The sequence below is a fragment of the Struthio camelus genome, chromosome 1, assembly GCF_040807025.1.
Source record: "Struthio camelus isolate bStrCam1 chromosome 1, bStrCam1.hap1, whole genome shotgun sequence".
Lineage (NCBI taxonomy): Eukaryota > Metazoa > Chordata > Aves > Struthioniformes > Struthionidae > Struthio > Struthio camelus.
The window spans coordinates 149,277,546-149,299,187 of NC_090942.1; the positions used below are offsets into that span (position 1 = coordinate 149,277,546).

At 37.1% G+C, this 21,642-nt stretch overlaps 1 protein-coding gene across 1 annotated transcript in view; it reads left to right on the plus strand.

Moving 5' to 3' along the window:
- The window catches only part of OCA2 (OCA2 melanosomal transmembrane protein), a 220,710-nt gene that overhangs the window by 175,997 nt on the left and 23,071 nt on the right, over positions 1-21,642 (plus strand). The window contains exon 27 of the mRNA XM_068923152.1: positions 3,786-3,879. Coding sequence (XP_068779253.1) covers positions 3,786-3,879 — 94 coding nt within the window. The remainder of the gene's footprint in view (positions 1-3,785; positions 3,880-21,642) is intronic.

Sequence of the window (21,642 nt, forward strand, 5' to 3'; positions counted from 1 at the left end):
CTGTGCTTCTGTAATGATTATGCAAAGCTAGGGCAGGTCCATAGAAAATGAATATGACCCATAAAGATTCCTTTATTGTTTTTTATTCTGTAGCCTACATAGCAGCTGCTTTTTAAGTAGCATATGTGGATTTTCTATGTTCATACTTTAAAGTGAGATTTTTTTTTTTATAAAAAAGATGTTTCTTGATTTCATGCTTATGAATTATTACACATTATTTGCATTGTAGTGCCTGCAGTGTACCAAGAATAGAAGACAGAGTAGATACACGGGATAAAATGTATGTTTCCTACATCAAACGTATCACAAATTATTGATATTCTGAATACAACATTTAATTCATTGTAAGGAATCTAGTTTTCTTGAAAACTATAGGTCTTATGATGATAAAGTATGAGTTACAGCAGGAGTCATCAAAACAGATTGATTGGTTGTTGCAATGATATTTTTTGATACAGTTCACTGGTGTGTTATTGCTTTTTGAGTATACAAACAAATAAGAGTCGCTGAAGCTTTTAAAGCTTCATTATTCTTAAGCGTAACATGTGAAGATGGTGTGATGTCCTGGAAAATGCTTATTCTATATCTAGATCAACTTGAATGAATTTGATGTACATATAGCTTTTCATATGCATTAATCTAGTCTTGATTTTTCTATGATTCAGAAATCACAAAGTTGCTATTTCACTACCCAGTTAAACACCTACCATGGAGACAGATCTTTATGGGAGAAGAATCAAAGCTTGCCTCTATTGTTAATTTCAATTTAGTTCTTTAAAGCCTGCTAAGACTATATCTAATTAAACTGCACACACAGAACAAATAAGAAGTGCTACTTTTTTCGGATGACATTTAAGGTGGTGATTTTTCCTCATATGAAATCTACTCAGGGAAATCAACTTACTGTTGAGGCAGAAACTCTTTCCATAATGTTTCATTATGTACAAGCATGACTAGAGCACGTGCACAGTTTAAAAGAGTGCTTGCTGTTTGGAGATCTCGACTGTATATAGTCACAGCCATGAGACAAGTGTAATTTCAATTGTTTCTTTAATATGAAGCCAGAGTTATGTTCCTTGTCTATGGTAATATTACTCTGACAGTGATGTCTGATTGTGCTACATGTAGAGCAGAAACCTCCTACAAAATATTTGGAGACTGTAGACTAGTGATTAGTTTTGGAATTGAGAATTCTTTACGTGTTCCTGCCTGACTCCTTTCATAACATAAGCTGCATTCTTTTGCTTTGTTTTTGCATTAAGCCAAACATGCTTTGCATCTTGCCCTTCTTATTCCAAGTTCAATTTCTTATCTTTAAATGTGCACTAAAATAACTGAAATAAACCTCGAGGCAAAAAAAAAAAAAAAAAGGGCAAGGGAAGTGAATTATTCAATTGCTAATGACCAACACTACCCTAGACATCTCTTTAAAGATTTCTGGTCCTGTGGTATGTTTACTCATCTTTTCTCTCCATCCCTGAAGCATGTGTGGGTGGGTGAGTGAATCACGTTGTGTGACATGAAGGCTAGGTCACAAATAACCCTGGATGTCTCACAAGAATGCTCTGCAATGCTTTTATGATCCATGTAGATATACTCCGCTACTGACATGCAATTCCACTAACATTAACAGTGCTCGTCATAGAGAGGTCTTCCTCACCCTGCTCTACCTCCTTTGCAAGGCCTTAACACAGCAAGTAGGAAGCAGCTTACCTAGGGGTAAGGGGGTAGGGGGGAATGTTTTCCTCATCTGACGTCGTCTTCAGGTTTTCAGTGCCTTTTTTGTTCCATAGTGGGATCATGCCAAGAGCTGTTTGAAGCTTCTAATGGTAAAACAGAAAAACAGTCTTCTGTTCTTAATAGGGGTTATTTAGGGCACTCACCGGAGATACCAGATATCCATATTGAGGTTGGCTCCGGGATTAACATCTTGGTTTGCCACCTGTTTTGTGTGGATGCTATTGACTATTGGCTATTGACTATCCTGGGTTGAACAATAAGCATGCTTTCTCTTTGGAGTCACTTGGAAAATCTTAACTTGACCTGACTGACTGTAGTCTCTGTTTCTTGATTTTCAGTTGCTGTTTCTCAGAATTGTTCCCTTGTTTCTAGAATGGCCAGTTAAAACCCTGTATCCTACTATTCACTGACACTGGTATAGGTGCAAATTCAAACTGGCATCCAAATTATCCTAATTAAGCTTTTTCTGCTACCCCTTTTCTCACTTGAGAAAGATCTTCCTTTCTCTAATATTCCTCCTTACCTTACCACGTCTTTTCTCTCCTTTTTATTGCTTCTGAACTCTATCACTTAAGTTTATTTCAATTTAAGAGTGTTTTTTTGTATAATTTTTTTAGAGTGTGTTTACTAGTTTACTCATCTTCTGTGCACTTTCAGGTGCAGAAGACTGTATGGGTATGGTGTGTGTGAATACGTGGAGGAATAATCTTTCTGCCTTTATTCTGACCTATTCTTTGGTAAACTGAGCTCTAGATGACCTCAAATGGTCAAAGCAATTAACTACAGCATTAATTACTTTCTGATCTATTTCTGTCAAAGTCCAACCAGAAAATTCTGCACTGAGCAGTAATGTTTAAACAGGGCCAGAATGAGAAGAGTAATTATATGTGAATGAGTGCAAAGGATGTCTGTTGCACTTAGGAAAATGGATCGTTAATGCAGTGATGTAGAACAGAACAGAAGACTTGCTATAGTATAAAAAAATCGTCTCCGAATGTTGTCCCTTTTGTTCAAAATTTCAGTTAAGGAATAGAATACAAAAGTCACTGGCGCTTCCCAAGTCATGCTTAGGTCAGAAATACTTGCCAAAGACATTTCCTCTGTGGAAGTCAAATATACAGCATTTCTCAAGTCTAAGGCCTTGAGAAATGGATCAGCCTTTCCGAGTTCTGAATACCGAACTTTTTTTATGTTGTTATGTGCTTGAAAATTTAGAAAAAAAAAACAGTAATAAATTAGCTAGTTGAAAAAGCTTAGGAGACAAAAGAAGTGGTGTATATTTCTTCCAATAGGATAGGTGTGCATTATAAATATGGCATGTTATTTTGCTCTGGTATTTTCCTCTCTGAAGGGGAACCCTCTTTGGTGAAGTTCAGTGAATTAAGTTATCTTGTTTTATACATAAAAGATCAGTTGTGGTTTGGTAAGCACACTTTATATCTGTGATGAGCATTCTGTTTTAGCAGAGAAATGTAACAGCCACTCTCCTCCATAGTATTACACTTTTTTTTTTTTTTAAATTATAGGAAAAAAAAATCCAAGCAACTATGTATATATAACCTCCCCTCCCCCCGCTAATTTGCTGAAATCATGTTTGCTTAAGGAAAAAAGGGCATCCCTTTTCCTTAGCATCCTCAAACATGAGTTCAATATACTGTTGTAAAATCCTCTTTCCTTTCCTGCACTAACTCCTTCTTTATTTGCAGCTCATCTGATGGCACCTTTCTGTGTATAAATCCAAAATCAGCAAGTTTATCTGAATGCAAGTCTCTGGTGTCATTTTGACACCAGTTAGATTGGTGTTATGTTTTTTCCCTATTTTCCTGGCTTATGCAGAATTAGAAAATGATACCAGGCTTATCTTTGAAAACATGAAGCTATTTATAGGATGTGGAGATATTGTCTATGTGTTTCTTTTCAAGTCTAAACAATAGAATTTTTTTTTCTTTTCTAACTAGTATATCTAAGGACTAGCATAGGATAAACTGAGGAAGGATAGGAAACAAAGCACAACTATACAATGATATTTGTTTTCTGACCTGCAGGTAATGGGACATTGATTGGAGCGTCTGCAAACGTTGTTTGTGCAGGAATTGCTGAGCAACATGGTTATGGCTTCTCTTTCATGGAATTTTTCAGGTACAATTTAAAATTTCTCACTTTAAATCTGTCATTATTTTTTCTCTAGACAAACAATGGATCCTCCAATGGGAAAATCTGGAGAAAGGATCTATGAAATAGACCTGGGTTCCTAATTTATTTTTGGCAATTGAAATACAAGCTTAGGGTTGGACACTATTTTACATGGTTTTGACAGGATGTACAAAGGTGGTGATGGGTGACAATGAAGCCCCAGAAGAAACAGAGCCTCAGAATTCTCCGCTTTGGTCAATTGAATTTTATCTTCAGCTCTATAGTGACACTAAAAGTGATGCTCTGTTGTTAAATTTAGTTTAAACTTACTTACATTTTCTTATCGATATATTTTCATGGACATTCTATCAAAAGGAGAAAGTAGGATATCCCAGTTTAGACGAATAGAACTTTACTGCACAGTTCCATGAGTAAGCTCATTTATCTAAACACAGTTGTTTTTTTTTTTTTCTTTGACCTGTTTCTCAGCAGCTGTAATGAAAGAGTGACAAGCTGCTAGTAACAACTCAAGTTGCTGTTTTAATAATTGAAGTTACTCTGCAGGTCATTCAAGAGTATCAACAGGTTTTTAAGGGTCAAGAGCTATACTTAATGCGTGAGACAGTTTAATATTTTTCCAAGCAGCTCTGATTTTCAGAGCTGTGGATGGAAAGGTTTAAATGAAAGCTGGCAAATGGAAGACCAGATATGAAATTAAGGTTTAAGGTGCAGCTAATTTAGCGAGAGTATCATTCCCTGCTGATGTTTACTGTCTGTTTATGGCAGAGATTACAGGTAAGTTCATACCAATCATTTCTTGCTTTCTTCTTCACATTGATTTCTTTATTTTAGTTTCTCAACTCTGCCAGCTTTCCTTTATATTGACTCTCTGAAAGCCTTCAAACCTGCATGTTAATCATATGGGAGTGTCTGGAGCAGGGCCAAGGACAACACTAGTGAGAAAGACGGTCTGAACTGCTCTTGCTGAAATTCCCAACAAATCCCCGAGCATGTGCTGCTCATAGCAGAATTTATCCCTCCACACATAGTCCTCCAATGACATGTTTTAGAAAGGTAGAATGCCCATCAAATCAAAGTATGTTTTCAAGACCCTTGAGACTGCAATACTGTCTAGTGTGGCATGCAGTGACAACTAACAGACCTAGAATGAAAAACAGAGCGTTATATGAAAGAGGTGGTGATATAGCAATAATAGGTTTATTTTGGATTGTTCTGCATGTTTTGCAGACATTCAGCTTGTCATTTTGGGATTTAACTTATATTTATCATTAACAATGTGGATTCTATGTGGATTTTGTAATGAGACTGTCTTAAAGCTTCCATCACATTGACTACACATCTAAGCAGAGACAAGGATGTATAAAGCTAACTAGTCTCTTAAGCAGTGTTCACTGGATTGTATTCTTCTCTAGGAAGACTGAAGATAATACAGAGATATCCTGAAATTACCTTCTTTAGGTATGCTTTCAGTAGGAATAATTACTGGGGAAGACAGTAGTGAGCAAAGATGCGAGAACTGAACCCAGAGTGGTCACAGGAAGATAGCAGCGGATGTTAATTAGCAGGAAGAGCATAAAAGCCCACTTTTGCTGGTGTTTTCTCTGTCACTGAGCAGGCAGTTCATGAATTTCTTTGTAATTTGCCTTAAAAAAATTTTGTTTCAATCAAATGTACCCTAATTCAATATTATCTGTGGCTTCTCCTGGCATTAAGAGGTGTTACTTCTATGACTTCAGCATTTTGATATTGCTTACTTTTATTGAAAAGGTTGCCTCAAAGCAGAAAGTGGTTTCTGCATGTGCTGTGAGAGGACTGATGGGCTCAAGACCATTTTCTCATGTGTCTTTGTGAAACAAACAGTTCGACATTTGGCACAGCTGCAGGTTACCCTTGCAAAAGGCAAGAGAGGAGCTGAGACAGCCCAGCTAGTGTTGCACAACACTACGCCGCCAGGCTAGAGGTGGTCAGGTGTGATAACCTGCCTCAACTGCTGTGACTGCTGTGGTTTGCCCAGCTTGATATGCTCCCATCTAGAGTGTCTTCAGCAGGAGAAGAAATCCTCTGAGCCTCCCGCAGATTGGGTGCAAGGCCATGAATGCCCCAGTCTTTCAGAACTCCTGGGGATCAGTGCCCTTCAGAGACACCTCTAAATGCTTCCTTTCCTGGATCCAGATTCCTCCCTCCTCAAGGACCTGTGTGGCACTCATTTCCTTCCAGACAGCTGGATGTGGCTGGATATTGGGGGAAGAGAGCCAGCCCTGGTATCCTCACAATCTGAGCAACTCAGGCCCATGTGCTGGAAGTGCTGTGCCAGTGAGGAGGTCCCGGAAGGATGACATTTGAGTGGTGATGATTATCCAGAGACAGGAGTGAGAAAAGCATAGATTGTCCCTCCTTGCAATGCAAAAAATTCTCACAGCCTCGCTATGCTGGCTGTGAACTGGGGTGGGCATGGGAAGCTCTCAGGAGCTCTGCAAAAGCCACTCACTGGGTGGTACTGGGAAGAAGAGTGTGTTTAACCTGTTCAGGTGGCGTGAGTTGGAAAAGGAGAAAGGTAGTTGTGTGGCAGCTGCCATTTGTGTGATGCACTGTAAAACCAGTAGGATGTAGTTCTGAATGTCTTGCTTGCAGATGTGTGTGGGGGCCTGGTTCTTTGCTGTGCAGTCTGGGGTTGCTGCTCTATTCTTTAAAAAAGTGGACATGTGTCCTCTTTCCATGCAGAAGGGAGCTGGGCATGGCCACATTTACAGATTGCTAAGACTGATTTTGTTTAGATGTGCTTCTAGCTGTAGTTGCCATTTTCACTGTACCCACGTTGTTCTGTGAGCTTGCTAGGTGTTTTTCAGATCTGTTTCTGGTTCAGAGAACTGCAGTGTCCACTGGCCGAGAAGGTAGCAGTTCCCAAACATACATGCCACATTGTCTGGCTGATTACTATAAAAAAAAAATCATGTATTTTTCATGGTGCTAAAATACACATACACATGCATACATACATACATATATATGTTATATATGTATATATATAACCACTGAATCCATTAAAACATGGTGGTAGGGCAACAAGAAGGACTTCTACAGGTATTATCAACAGCAAAAGAAAAACCAGAGAAAATGTGGGCACTGGTGACAAAGGACATAGAGAAGGCCAAGGTACTCAATGCTGTGATCAGTGGAGGGAAGTCCAGTTGGAGGCTGGTCACTAGTGGTGTTCCCCAGGGGGCTGGACTACATGTTGTCAAGAGCTGCCTTTTGACCTAAATGATTATGTGATCGAGCTTTTAATTAGCCTCATTAGCAGGCTCCAGAAAAGTAACTGCTACTGGATGGCTCATTCAGACTAACTCAGATTCAAAGGAAAGGAAGCAATGTTCAGACAAAAAGATCCAGAGGTCCTAGAAAGATCAAGTTTAGGAGTGGAAATTTGCTTAAGATGCTCTTGGATTTTTGGATTAAGTCCAACTAAATTACACTCCTCTTCCACCTTGGAAATTGCTTTATCAAACTGTATTTATATTCTTTCATCCTTCCTTCTGAAAAATCATTTGTCCTCTGATTTGTTATTATCCTTCTAGCAATTTGGAAGGCAGGGCTGTGAACACAATATTCCAGGCATAGTCCCGTTATATTTTTTTCATATTACAAATGTATGTTTAAATACAAAATCCTGAGCTATTTGTTTAAGCTATGCCATTTCAAATGTCTTTTTGTTTTGCTAATCAGTGTTTAAACCCAAGTCTTCTTCAGCTTTTGTGTTACTTTCTTTCATTGAGCATGAGTATAACTGTTCTTTCTCCTACACCGCCAATGGTAGTTCTTGTACTTCTCCCACTTTGTGTTTCTAGTTAACATATCACCAATGGACAGAGGTAAAAGACAAACAGCTGTGATATGTGATCAAGTAAGTGGATTACTGGATGACCACAAACACAACTATTAAAATGGTAAAAATAGAATATTACCGTGAGTCAGTGGGGTTTGAGAGAGGAGACAGAGCGCAGCAGGATGTTTGATGTGCACGGTCAAGGATAAACAGCAGAGCAAACAAATAAGCTTGACGTTTCTTGAGAGAAGAGCAATTTTGTTTGGTAGTCTTGACCCTGTAGAAAATATTAGATGTGTTAATAATGTGAAAGTAATAGCTCAGTGACAGCATATATGAATATGCAGAAGGCAGGGAAAGATGATATGCATATTATGGGTTTTATTTTAGTTATCAGAGAAACCTTAAATCATAAATAAGACTAATTAACATAAGGGAAAACTCGGAATGTAAGACAGTACTATTTCTCTTAGCAAATGGTCAAATAAAGACAGTATAGTCTTGTTGCCAGAATGATTTCCAGAGGTTAATATAGTGATTTTGTATCTATTAAGGCAGTAGAATAATCAAGAGAGCTTTGTTTTTCTCCAGCAACAAAAGAGAAATAGCATTGTAGATGTCTCTTGCAACCTAGGTGCTGCTTTACAAAGCTATATTTGCTGTGAGTTTCTTTGCTGTGAAATGGCTTTCCACTAGGTTGATTTGCCCTATGGAATGTGAAAATGACCCACAGAAATCTTCTTGTTAGCAAGGAAAAAATTGATGCTAACTTCAAAGTATGAGAAGAGCTTATTGCTCCAGAAGCTTTAATTATCTATTTCTACCTGCTAACACAACTGTCAGCTTGATTTTAATCTTCTCTATAAGAAATAACATTTATAAGGTTATAAATGTATATAGTATCTCACAAACATATAAAATAACACATATTTCTTCACCCTATTGCAATTCAATACTTCTCACCACTGTCTGTGATACACGGTGTGAAAAAAATCACGGGTAAGTGCTCAAGCTATTTGACAGGAAAAGAAATTGAGTATTATTGGCAATGAACTAATTTTATTTCAAGCAAATTTTGGCTGACTGTGAATATGTCATGGTGGGAAACATATGGGCAAGGGAGAAATGGATAAGATAACTTTATATAATGGGCTAAGTATATGGGGAGAGATGATCTGATACATGAGGAAATCAGTCTGCCTAGAGGAATAGGGTATGAGCCTAGAGGACCTAATTTAGATTACAGTGGTAAGGTTAACTGGTCATGATCCTGAAATCATTGTACATATTTTCAGATTTTGCATTCTTTTGTCATTCTTCTCCCTTGATATGGCATCTGAAGAGATAAATTAATATTCTTTATCTCACTGGGAGTAACAATAATTTAGAAGTGTCAAAAAACATTGGTTTCTGATAATAGCTTAGGAAAGAATTTATTTTCATCATAGGACTTATCTTAGGGAATATTTACCGCAAAAATATTTACAGTAGGCTATCCCATTTATCTCTGCTTGAGAGCACTCACCCATAAGACTGTGAAACAGTACTTCCCATGAGAACTGTCATTCATGCATGTGGGAGGACAAATGTGATGTTCTATTGCTACCCTTTGTGTATCCTATTTATACAACATATTAAAAATAGCTATTTTAAAAACCATTGAGCTCTGAAAGCCATATCCTTAGCCATATGTAAAACTTTTTACTTGACTATGTGTTAGACAGCAGTAGTCCTGTTCATTCCGGTTTATTTAGTGTCATATTCCCTATTTCCTTGTTATTAACATTGCTATCTTCCAAATGCTGTTGCTGTTTTGAGGCTGAATCTGATCAGAATAAAAAGAGTCCTGTTATCTTGGGTGTGGATTTTGGCAATGGAGACTTCAGCTGAACAATGCTGTATTCAAACGCTTGAATACAATTCATCTGTGTGTTTTCTGATCAGCTATATAGCTCCAGAAGATAAGAATTTTTGCACCCTTAAAGTTTCTTATCAAGATTCAATGAGCTGTTGAGAGATGGTTAGTAATTACGATACACAAGTTAGCTCAATTTCATTTCCCACTACTTTTCTGACCAGCAAGGAAGAGTCATGGGTTAAAGGTTGATATATATTACATGTTCTGGTAAGTACAAATGCAATACTTGAGCAAATCCCTCTCAACAAATGTAAGTTAATATGCAATTAAAATTTGGACAAGTTTTAATGTTGCACAATTTTTGCTTCACAAAATTGCTATCTTTAAATATCCACATCTTTTAGCTATTTTGCACCAGCTTTCTTCATCTTCATCTTGCTTTTTTTTGTAAATGTAAGGTAAATGTTACAAGTATTTTTGGAGTTGCCTAACTTTAATTATAGCTTTAAAATCTGATTATACATGAAAAATCTGTATTTATTGTTAGACTTAAGAAACTGAATTTAACAAATGTCATTCAGATTTTAACATCCTATTCGCTATGTCACTAGGACAAAGCTATAAACGATCTGTTGATTTTCAACCAAACACTCAGGCAGAAAGCTATTTCAGCATGTATTCATCTTTCAACATTAGATTCTCTTCTGGGATGGTAAAGAAGGATGTCAGTTTTCTTTCAGCTACCCAAGAATAATCAGTGCAAGATTTTAAATTGCCAGTATTGACCAAAAGACTGCTCTCAAATAAATGCTACATTGACATCCGTGGCAGTTGAATAAAGTGAATGTTGATTATTTCTGACAGTTGCATAGTTTGAGTTCAACCCACCAAAAGTAAGTATTCTTGCAATACAGTGTGGTATAAACCCTTTTAAGAATAATTTTTAAGTTATGGGGGGCTTTTTCGAAAGTTTTCTTTTTTTAGAAACACCATGAATGGAAATGTAAACTAGTATTTTAAATGTATTTATTTTTAGGAAAAAGGGACAAAGAATTTAAATATTAAAAATCCTTAAATATGAATATTCTTTCCTTTTACAACTTGAAAGAGGATTTATCTGTACTCTGTGTAATTTGTCATGGAGTTCAATGCGCTCTTTTGTTTTCTAGTTACAGTAAATACCTTTGAATTTTGGCCTATAGACTTCTAAGTAATTGATTTTTGCTTTTTTTTTTTTTGGCTGTGAAGTCATTTTTGGATTATCAAATTAATTTCTAGTTAAGAAAAGTACATAGAAATTAAATATGCAACATTTTACTCGGCTTTAAATAAGGTTATATGAATCGGGTATTAAGCTTTAAAAGACAATAGGTTTTTTTCATGGAATATGCGTGTATCATCCTCTAATTATGTAACAAATGACATTTGAAAGGTAATTTAAATTATTCAGTGTTTCACTGAACTCCATGGAAAGAGCCAGTCCTCCAATACACACACATCACCGCTTTACTACTGTGGGGTAGACTCATGGAAGTAGCATCTAATCATAGGATCACAGAAAAATTCAGGTAGTAGGAGCTCTCTTATCCAAACTCCTGCCTAAAGCTGGGTCAGCTATGGGTCTGCAGAGTCAGAATCAGATCAGGTAGCTCAGGGCTACCTGAGCTGTTCAGTCAGATCTTGAACATCTCCAAGGATGGAGGTGGCTCAGCCTGTCTGGACAACCTGCTCCACTGCCTGACTGTCCTCATAGGGAAAAATTTCTCCTCTCTTGTTTCAACTTGTGTCCATCATCTCTCTCCCTCCTGCCGTGCCCTGCTGTGAGATACCTGGCTTGATCTCCTCTGTGACCCCTCTGTAAGCCCTGGGGGGCCATTTGGTGACTGCAAAGCCATCCCTGCCCCTGGCTGAGCAAGCCCAGCTCTCTACCCATACAAGACACACAAGCTGTTCGCTGCCAGCCACAACCTATAGGGCCTTCCCCTCAGAGCTGCTCCCGGCCCCTTCAGGAACAGGCTGTATCATTGCCAGGGCTCTCTCTTCCTTCCCTGGGGCGGGACTTGGCATTTGTCCTTGTTTAATTTCATGTCACCAAATGTGACATAGAAATTCTGTGGAGAAGGCTGTTTTCTTGAAAATAAGTGATTCTTTGGAACTCAAATTATTTTAGGTGCTCACAGATTTAAAAGGTTGAATTCAGGAGGATTAATGGACAAGGCTGAGAGCCATCTTGGTCTGTCATATGAGTAAGTAATGAACGTAATTCAAACGTGTCTTCCCGGCATGTTGCAAAGATACAAATTCCTCACATTTCTGTTGTATTTTACAGATGTACCTTTTTATTTTGTGCAATATTAAAAATATTAAACAATATATAAATATTATTTGTATATTGTAAAATATACATTGCATATTTTTGTATAATTATATATAATTATACAATGTATGCTTTTTGCATAATGTATCTATTATAGATACATGACCAATATGGACATATTATATATACTATATATTAATATATAAATATTAAACAATATAAGTTGTGCAATACTAAACATATACATAATATGCATAAAGTTATCCGTCCACTTCTTGTAGATATTTTGTCGTTAATGATATTACTTATCAGTAAGGCAAATAAGGAAAATAAATACTCCCAAAATGGACTATAGAGAGAAATACTGCTTTGGATCACCCTAAAAACCACTCAGAACTTAATTGTTATTGTTAGCAGAAATGCAGGATACTTATACTCTGAAAAACACAATAGTTGCATCCAGTATGGACGGAAGAGCGAGGTTTGGTACTGGAGAATTTATAATCATGCTAGTGCTCCTACTAAATGTACAGATTATATGAGTGATCATGTTTATAGAATATTCTGTTAGAAATTGTGTTCAGTGGATGCCATAAGTCATGACTGGTGTAAAGTGATTTAACATGACCTATAAAATCAATGAACAGTGAGGAGAGTGGCAAAATGTAATATATATCTGTATTTTTGAAACATTGACCATAACCCATTCTTGATCACCTTTTCTAAATGCAGGTTACCAACTGAATCAATATCTAATAACATCCCAACAGCACTTGGAATGAAAATAAATCTTTTAGCAGTGAAGATTTCTAGATATTTTTCGTCATTGTCAGAAAATGGATACCTTGCTGTGTTTGTGCTGTTGCACTCTTATATAAACTCTCTTATGCAAAGATTCTGAAGATACTTTGGATTTTGCTTTCCCACATGAAAGCAGACATAAAATTTTCCCCTAATGTGTTTATGCTAGTTATGTCATTAGACTGATAAAACTTCCTGGGATAGGAATCATCTTTCTTGGCGTTACAGACAATCAGAAGTTATTAACCTATGGTAAACAAATTTGCCTAAGCACTTCTGAAGAGCAATACATTCCAAGTGTGTATTTAAAATACTTAAGATGGATTGTTCTCTGGATATGCCAGTGTATATTGAGTGTAAAGGGAGCTTGGAATTTTTAGATAGGAAAAGTTCGGCAAGAGGAACCCCATTCTTGTCTACACCAAACCAGCATTTTCTACTTTTATGTCAAATTCATTAGAGATGGCAAGAGGAAGCTAAAGAATAGCACAGAACATGTTAGATTAAACAACATAGGAGCTATGGTGGGGCATTCTGAAAATGTGAAGAGATAGCTTTCATGCAATCCGGTATGGAAACGCTAGTCCTTCGTTCCCTATAGGGGAAAAGACAAAGACAGCATAGCAATGTCTTTTGGCTTCTCTTAACAAATATTTCTGAAAGTATTTTGAAGGAATGATAACATTTTTTGATAAAAGAATAGCATGTTCATATGCTTAGCTAACTTCTGGGCAATACCATCAACTTTTGAACATGTATAGATTTTCTTTCACTCTCAACACAGTTAATGACCACTCTCTTTGGTGCTGCTTTTTCCATTACGCTGTGATGTTCGTGTTATCCGAACTCATCATCAGGATCAGTGTCAACGGGAGGAGATGCATTCCTACCATGAACCTTGGCTTGAATCTGCAAAATTACTGTGATAACCAGTGGTTCATGGAAACCTTTATGCCTGCTGGTTCATGTTTTAGAATGGTAGGCCAACTGTATAACTAAGAAAATGAAGAAAATCCTCATTCATGGAGTTTCCTAAAGAAAGACTTGACTATATCTAAAGGGACTTTAAGGTGCATGGTGCAGATGTGAGGTAATATGGTCCTTCACCCATGAGTCCTTGTCCCTGAGTTTCCTAGTGTGGGAAATGAGTTGGAATGTGCTGCAACTCTCATCTAGCACACTTTTTTAGGTTTCCTTCCTATAGAAACCAGTGCGGTGGAGGTATGGAAAGAGGGGATGGAGGGATAAGGAAGGATCAGTGTGCATCCAGGTCTCATTTCAGGATGGGCCTGGCACGTGGCTAGAACGCAATCCATTCTGATACTGCTAATCTTCTGCAGCAAGGCTTTGTGTACTGCAATTAACACGAAACAAAACTTCTCAGTCCTCTGACTTCTGACTTCTTATTCTTCACCTGTATCTGTTTGGTCCTCTTCTCTGCTGCCATTGTGTTGCACAGTGAAATTTAGCGAGTTTTGACATGCAGATGACTGTTGAAACACACGAACTAAATCAGCTGTGCAGCAGGATTGAGTGATTCCTGTACCTAATACACAGTTAACTTACTCTGTATTTTAATAAATCACATTTACTGTCTTTTTACTGGGGAGTCCCAAACAATAAATTATCTCTTCCTCTAATATGGGTATTTAAACAGTATCTGTGAAGGAGAAGCTCATTCTTTGCCTTAGACTGATATTTGTGAAAGGTTTAAAATCTGGTCTTTTTTCTTTGTGCTCTGGTATGATGCTGTTGTTTCCATAGACGACTTTCTGCAAAAGGCAAGGCTGTAAGACTCTTCTGAATTAATTCCTCCTTCGAGTTACAGAGCTGTAAAGGTTGTTACATAAATGAATATTGCAGTAGGAAAGAGATTATTTATTTACCGGTAGTTTTTTTTTTTGTTTGTTTAAATTACTCAAGTGTTTTTGCATTTATTTTCCTAATAACCTAGACAGGAAGCTGAAGAGAAGAAAAAGTTACTGCTTTTAGGTGACTGAGATAGGCTAGTCTTGGGAAGTGCTTTTTTTGCCAGTAAGAAATCTCTGGAAAAGTTAGTTCAGAATTTAGTCTCTAATTTTGTTAAACTTTCATGCCATAGTCATTTTAAATGAAGAGAATCATATTTTTATGGTAAGATTCTTGAAGTGTCCCTGAAGACCAGGGTTTTAGTAGTAGATTATGATCAGTGCTGAAAAGCAGATTTGAAAACTAGAATGTCTGCTCCAAAGAACAGCACAGTGCTTCCTCAGAGTATCTTAAAACAGTAGTCACCCAAGTCATGTAAAAGCTTAAAGAAGGAAATATAAAAGAGTCTTGAGGGAACAATTTTTCGCTGGTAGGTGATGGAGTTTAAAGAAAACACTTCCCCTGCTGACATATCTGACCACAAAGATTGATATTTTATCACTGCTGATACAGGCTGGAACCCCTTGAGAATATTCGTTGTTCTTGCAGGCTTTTAAAAGGTACCTGGCCTTTAAAATTGTCTCATTTTTCATTTCACTGAATTTGTTTTGTACCAGAGCCTCAAAACTACTTTGAGCAGTATTATTTCTGAATGTATAACATTTTATGGTTAGATATAACCTATGATAATTAAGGCGTGTATTTATCCAGTTTGAGAAGCGTCTGGAGTGAAAATGAGGAACCTGTCTATTTGACCAAACTTCTACAACATCAAGGCAGGTGGTAATTTGGAGCTTTGTGTGGTGGTTTTTGTTTTTGCATTGGGGTAAATATGGTTTTGTCAAACTCTAAAAGGCATAAAATAAAGGTCATGTGTATCATAGTGGTGATACTCTTGTCATGACTGTGACTTAAAAACTAAAAGAAGAAAAACTGGAGCCTGATAAATTAGAGGTCAGTGCATTATTTCTCTAGATAATCCATCAATGATAGTAGTGTTAATGAAAATGTGAGCCACATGCGCAGGGTTATTGTGTTCACATCTCTGCTGCCTTTGTGGTTTAGCACTCGTGTTTCTTTCAGATCACTAAATGAAAGGTTTGCTAGTGCCTTGCAGGGCTTGAGTAGGTTCATGTGAAAGGAGAGGCTAGAGACTCTGCAGTCTCTTTTGAGTGAATCCATTCATGGATGTTCAGGCCTGGCTCATCTGGCTAGCTAAGACTAGAGCAATATTTCTGGCAAGAAGAGAAATAGGACTGAAGGAATCTTTGCTGGTTTTCCCAACCTTGTCTTGGAGCAAGCAGCTGGGTGAAATTTCCTCTGTTGCCATCTCAGTTCATGCAGTGCATGGAAAAGGAAAGGTCTGCTTTTGATAGGTGTGGTGCCCAGTTGGCCTGTGGGCTGTGTAGTAGTAAAAAAGCTGTATGTTATACAAGAGGAAAAATCTAATAATCTAGTAGTGTTAATCTAAATCTAATAATGTTAATTTTATTAATTTTATTTAGAAAATATTTTTTATATTTTTATAAAAATATCTCCTTTTTATAAGGAGATGTTTGCCATAGGTGCTGGAAGCCTTGGCCATATGTTAAACTACAGTACTGCAAATACTGCAAAATCCATGATATGAATTAGAAAGCTAAAAAAGAGCAAGTCCATGCTGTTAAAAGCATATTTTTCTGAAATGTTCAGACAATTTTTGAAATCACATCAGCTCTTGTGCCCCCTCCCCTTCTCCCTGTGACCATCAAGGTTCATATTGCCCCTTTCAGGTTTACTAGGAACTCCAAGATGGTTTTATTTTCTTCCTGGAAACTCCTATTCTCTCCTTAAGCAGGAAATAATCTTGTTATTCCTTTAATTAGGGTAAAAGTTATTTTCCTTTCATCAACATGTAAATATATCTGTTCCTCTAGTTGTTGTCTCCTGTGCGTGACTGAGTAGTAAGTAACTACTTGAATGAGGTACAAAACTCTTGCCTCTTCCTTTGAATTTCAGTAGGAAGCCCATCTTTCTTGGGGCTTTATAGTCTGTATTAGCTTGTACGTTAAAATATACATTCATGGATACCTAAAGAGTGTAAACATATGTGACTTGTTACTGGCTCTTGACTGGCACCAGGTCCAAAAGTGGTTCATCATTTTAAGATTAGCTTTGGGGTTGACAATGTTGACCATGCTCTTATGTAAAGCATAAGAGCTCTATTTTCTGTGTTTTAGGTGGTCAAATCAGATACTGCCTTTGGGTTGTCGTGTGTTATTGCCATTCAGGCCAGTGCAAATAGCACAAGCATAAAAAGAGAAAAAGAGCTTTAAATAATCTTGGTAAATATTGCAAGTGCTCTGTGTGTGGGTTTGTGTATGGAACAGAACCTTCTGGAAACTTTTATTTCTTCTTTTACTCTGGCTTCTCAGCCATGTGTATTTCATAACTTCTATACGCTCAAGGGTTTTTCCTCTCTTTCTCTATTCCTCTGACTGTGGCGACTTCTACTACGTTTGCTTCTCTTGATGTTAAGATTTTGTTATTTTCACAGAGTGTCTTTTGGGAGGGTTCTAAATTTTTGCCTTTTGCCTAAATTCTTGGCTTTTGAAAGCAGATTCAGAAGCTATACTGAAACACTGTGATTTAGTCTGTTATATAACTGAAAATATTTGCTTTACCCAGGTGCTGGCCAGACTGTTAGAAAAAAAATGATTTGACTGGTCCTCAGATGCTGTCCACACTATTCATGAAAACCTTGTTTACAGAACTGTTTTGTTGTGACTGAAATTTCATGTGCCTTGAAAGGAGTTCATTCTTAAATAGACTGAATTCCATTTTCACTTCTCCCAGTGTAACGAGAAGCTTTTAAAATCTGAAAAGTGTGTTCTTCTCAGCAAAAGCAGGAAATCTACTTGCAGTGGCGGTGATAAATGAAATGTTAAAGAAAGAAGGCAGGCAATATAGCCATGAATAATCAAACTAGGGAGGGAGAGAACAAAACTAAGTCCACAACAAAACAGCAAAGTACTAAAAGAAAAGTAGTTGCAAAGCTAATAAAAGGGATGAGTATCATTATTTATTTCATATAATTTTCAAGTCTTTACCTTCTCCTAAAAATTATGAATAATTTATTCTGCTGTCTTTCTCAAACATAACATATTGATGAAGGCTGTAAAGACTATTTACAGTGATTGGGAGAACAGCCAAATGTCGACTTACGACGTATCATGGACTCCTCCGCTTTTGCTGCTTCAGTCAGGACCCATTGAAGCCAATGGTTTCTTTCAGTAAAATTCAGAAGACTTTGGATAAAGTTGTTGACAGTGATATTCCCATGCTCTATTTCCATTGACTAACAGGTAGTCACTAATATATTCGTAGAGCAAAATATAGCATTGTATGTTTATATATATTAACTGTATGAGAATAAAGGCAGGCTAGATTTTGCCTCATTTTTAGACACTGTCACAATCACTGATTTGGCCTAATGGGTAGTATTATGAGAAACATGGCAGTATTCCTGTACAGTACACAGTCTGTCACATTGTACTACTCAAATGTAGTATTATTTTAAAAATTGCTATTATCCATCAGGGACATGGGAGCAAAGTTCTCTGGGCTTTAATTTTAAAGCTAAAACTTACCACCTTCAAATTGTGCCTATTTGACAAGAAAGGTCTTCTTTTGGAAGGTTTTACAGGAATATCATTTTTGACAGATTGATTGTGTATGCCTTCATGTTGCTCTAATTACTTCTTTTTAATAGAAGAACTTTAGTGTCGAACTCAAAAGTTCAGTGACAGACAATGTGTCTTCTCTTAGCTTAGAAGTTAAAAATAATTGACACTTTTGTATGCACGGAGTAAACTGCAATAAAAATATTAATTTCTACTGCTGTTCAGAAAGGAAGGTATAGAAACAAATTCCAAATGAATGGTCAGCTTTTCCATAAGTTTTGAGATAGTGAATGTAACTCTATTAATAAATACAGTAAACAAACATTATTGAAATAATTAAGCATGATAAGCCAGTGCTTACTGTAATTATTGTTGAAGAGAGAGTTACAGGTTTGGACATGTTTAAGGCTTCTGGTTATGTAGAAATTTGAATGATTCTTTCAGAAAAGCACCTAATTCTTGGATTATTCTTTCTGAAAAAATAATTCAAAGAAACATTTTTAATGCAGATGAGTTGTAAAAAACTCAGCATTTGCTAAAACATGCAGTTGTCTGCCATACAGCAGACTCATGCTCATGTCACTCATGAATTTTCTGCATTTTCCATGTAGACAATGAGACGATTGTTGAAAATAGAATACTTGACTTGGGATGTGACTCATCATGCCTGAGTTCATCCATTTAATTTAAGCAATTCATTTATGTTCCTTCTGCAGTCAGTGGAGAGGAAAAGGTAACTTCAGAGGAAAGATTTTTCCTGACATCTTAAATGGATGTCCTAGGGTGGGAAGAATTACCTTCTGCAAGTTCCCTTCTCTCCGCTGACTAAAAAGAACCCTACGGTATTAAGGCTTAAAACTAGATAATATAAATTGCACCTTCAGTAAACCACATGTATAGCTGATTTATAGCAGCTCTTAGATAAAGCCTGCACTATAGAACATATACAAAAAAACCCCACACTGATATATGACACATTACTTCTGCTACTTTCTGATGCATGAGAGCTAAAAGGTAAAACTAAGTTTATCTATCTCGACAGTTTTTAGTGGAATTTATGCATGAATGTGGGCATGTCTATGAAAGACACAGTAACTGAGAGTAATTAGCCATACATAAATATGGAGTTTTAATTAAAAGTTAATCTTTCAGACTTTTCATTAACATTTCAACTGAGAAACAAATAAATCAAATCCACATTGATTTTAAAATAATTTAGTCTTGAAACCATTCTAATGGAATCTTCAAATATTATTGACCAATGCAAGCACAAAATTTCCTGGGTTATTTTTATTCCAGAAAAGCGCAGAACAAAAAGTCAATGAATGCACTAGTTTAATACAGTTTATACTCTGGCTGAACTTCACGCAACAAAAATATCTTGGCTTTCAATACAGCAGTGAACCTGAGGATGGTCTTCAGCTTCAATTAAAATAACTGATGTTATACATAACTGGAGCTCCGGGTGGAGATGTTAAGCTTGAATCACTTGCGTAAACATACCTATTCATCCAGTCCTGTATCCAAGACATCTTCATGGGGGTCTCAGATATGACACAAGACACATGGGACTCATCTCTTTCTCAAGTGGCTGCTGGGAGCGGGATGGGACGCATTTCACATCTCCACTGGCACTGAGTGCCAGCTTAGCAACTGATTTGTGTGTCTCACCAGTAGATTCAATGGAATCTAAAGTGTGGCTTGCCTCATCCTGCAGTGGAGGTGTTTGCTCTAAACATTTTCTACTGTATTGATTAGAATTTCCATTGGCCACAATGGAAACTTAGGCAAAAAAACTCCCATACAGTTCACCTCTCCATGGGCCTGAATCTGGAGCTGAATCCCAGGCTAGATAGAAACATATTAATGTAGAAACCATATACACTGAAAAACTCTGTACATTAAAACTCAATTTAAAATATTGCAACACATACATCTATGTTCATTTTGCCTTCTGCTGTCTACTTTTTCTTCTGTTTGTCTCTTATTGTTGATCTGCCTTTCCCACCTATTTATCTCTTCCTGGATTGTTTCCTGCCCAGTGCTAGATAGTGTTTTCTTCTCCCACAGAGATGTGTAAAAGGATAAGAAAAGCAGAGATAAAGGCAGCTTCACAAGCTCCTGCATAGCTATTAGGTCAGGACTGGGTCAGGACTTTTCAGCAGGGTTCGGCCAAGATAGGTTCAACTGTATGTCTGAATTAAGTAGAGTTTTAAATGGTAGTATCCATTTTAAGCAACTGCCTGCTATCTGGGGGCTGATGATGGGCCTGTTACGAATTTTGTATTTAAAACACTGTGTACTTGGGTCCAAGGAGCTGGTGAGCCAAGGAATGAGAAAGCGCCCAAAGGGCATTGGTACTGTCCCCGTGCTATAGGGTGAGGATGAGTCCACAGCCTGAATTTCAGCAGGACTGGGTAGCTCTTCCCCACCTTGTATTACTTTTTCTCACTGTACACTTTTCCCCCAAACACTGGAGCCACCATTAAAGGGCAGTTCATACTGGCAGGCAAAGAGGAGTGTAGCTGTGTACTGACAAAGCTCTGACTCCTTGGGAACGTAGGGACTTTAAAAGAATTCGCCTACTGTGCCCTACTGTTACTTCTGTGTAGCATATACTTAGCCTAAGAAGCCACAGTGTCTTTGCTCATGAAGCATACAGGTCATTTATTCACCTGTATGCTAGGACCAAATCTAGTGTGCCTCACCCTGAATATCCCAGTCTCAGTGAAGGGAAATTGCATGTGCAAATTTATTTTTAGTATATGGATGTTTAGGTGGCTAGTTATAGTAGTTGTATTTCTTTTTATAAAGAAGTACACATGCGGCTAGCAGGCATCATTTGTCTAGTGGTATTTAGAAGGTAAAATAGAAGGAAACTGACTTGCTTTTGTGATCATGACTAAAAGTATATTTAGCTGACAACCTAAACTTCTTTACCAGTAAGTCATTTAGTAAGTTGGAAATAACCCTTTCGCTGTGTTTGCTTCCATCTTAGAGTTCTCATCCTAGTGAAAATTTTGAGTGTGTTTTCATGCTTCTGTTGTCATGTACCATATTTTTCTTTAAGTCTTTTTGCATTTATCAGATTTGCACTAGAGTATAATAAACTAATAAGCTCAAAATGCATAACTACTTCAAATTTCAAACTCAGTAATTTCTGTATGAGTGGTGCATTGTTAGCAGATGTAGTAATTTGTATAACATTCAAGTTTGATCATGCACAAGATGGGCACCTTAAAGTGGTAGCAACTTGTAGGAATTTTTACTGCACAAGAAGCGCAATATTAGCCATTTCTGTTTATAGCTCATAGAGACATCTACGGTCACAGAAGGATTTTTCTCCAACAGACTCATAATAATCTTCCACCTTCTACCT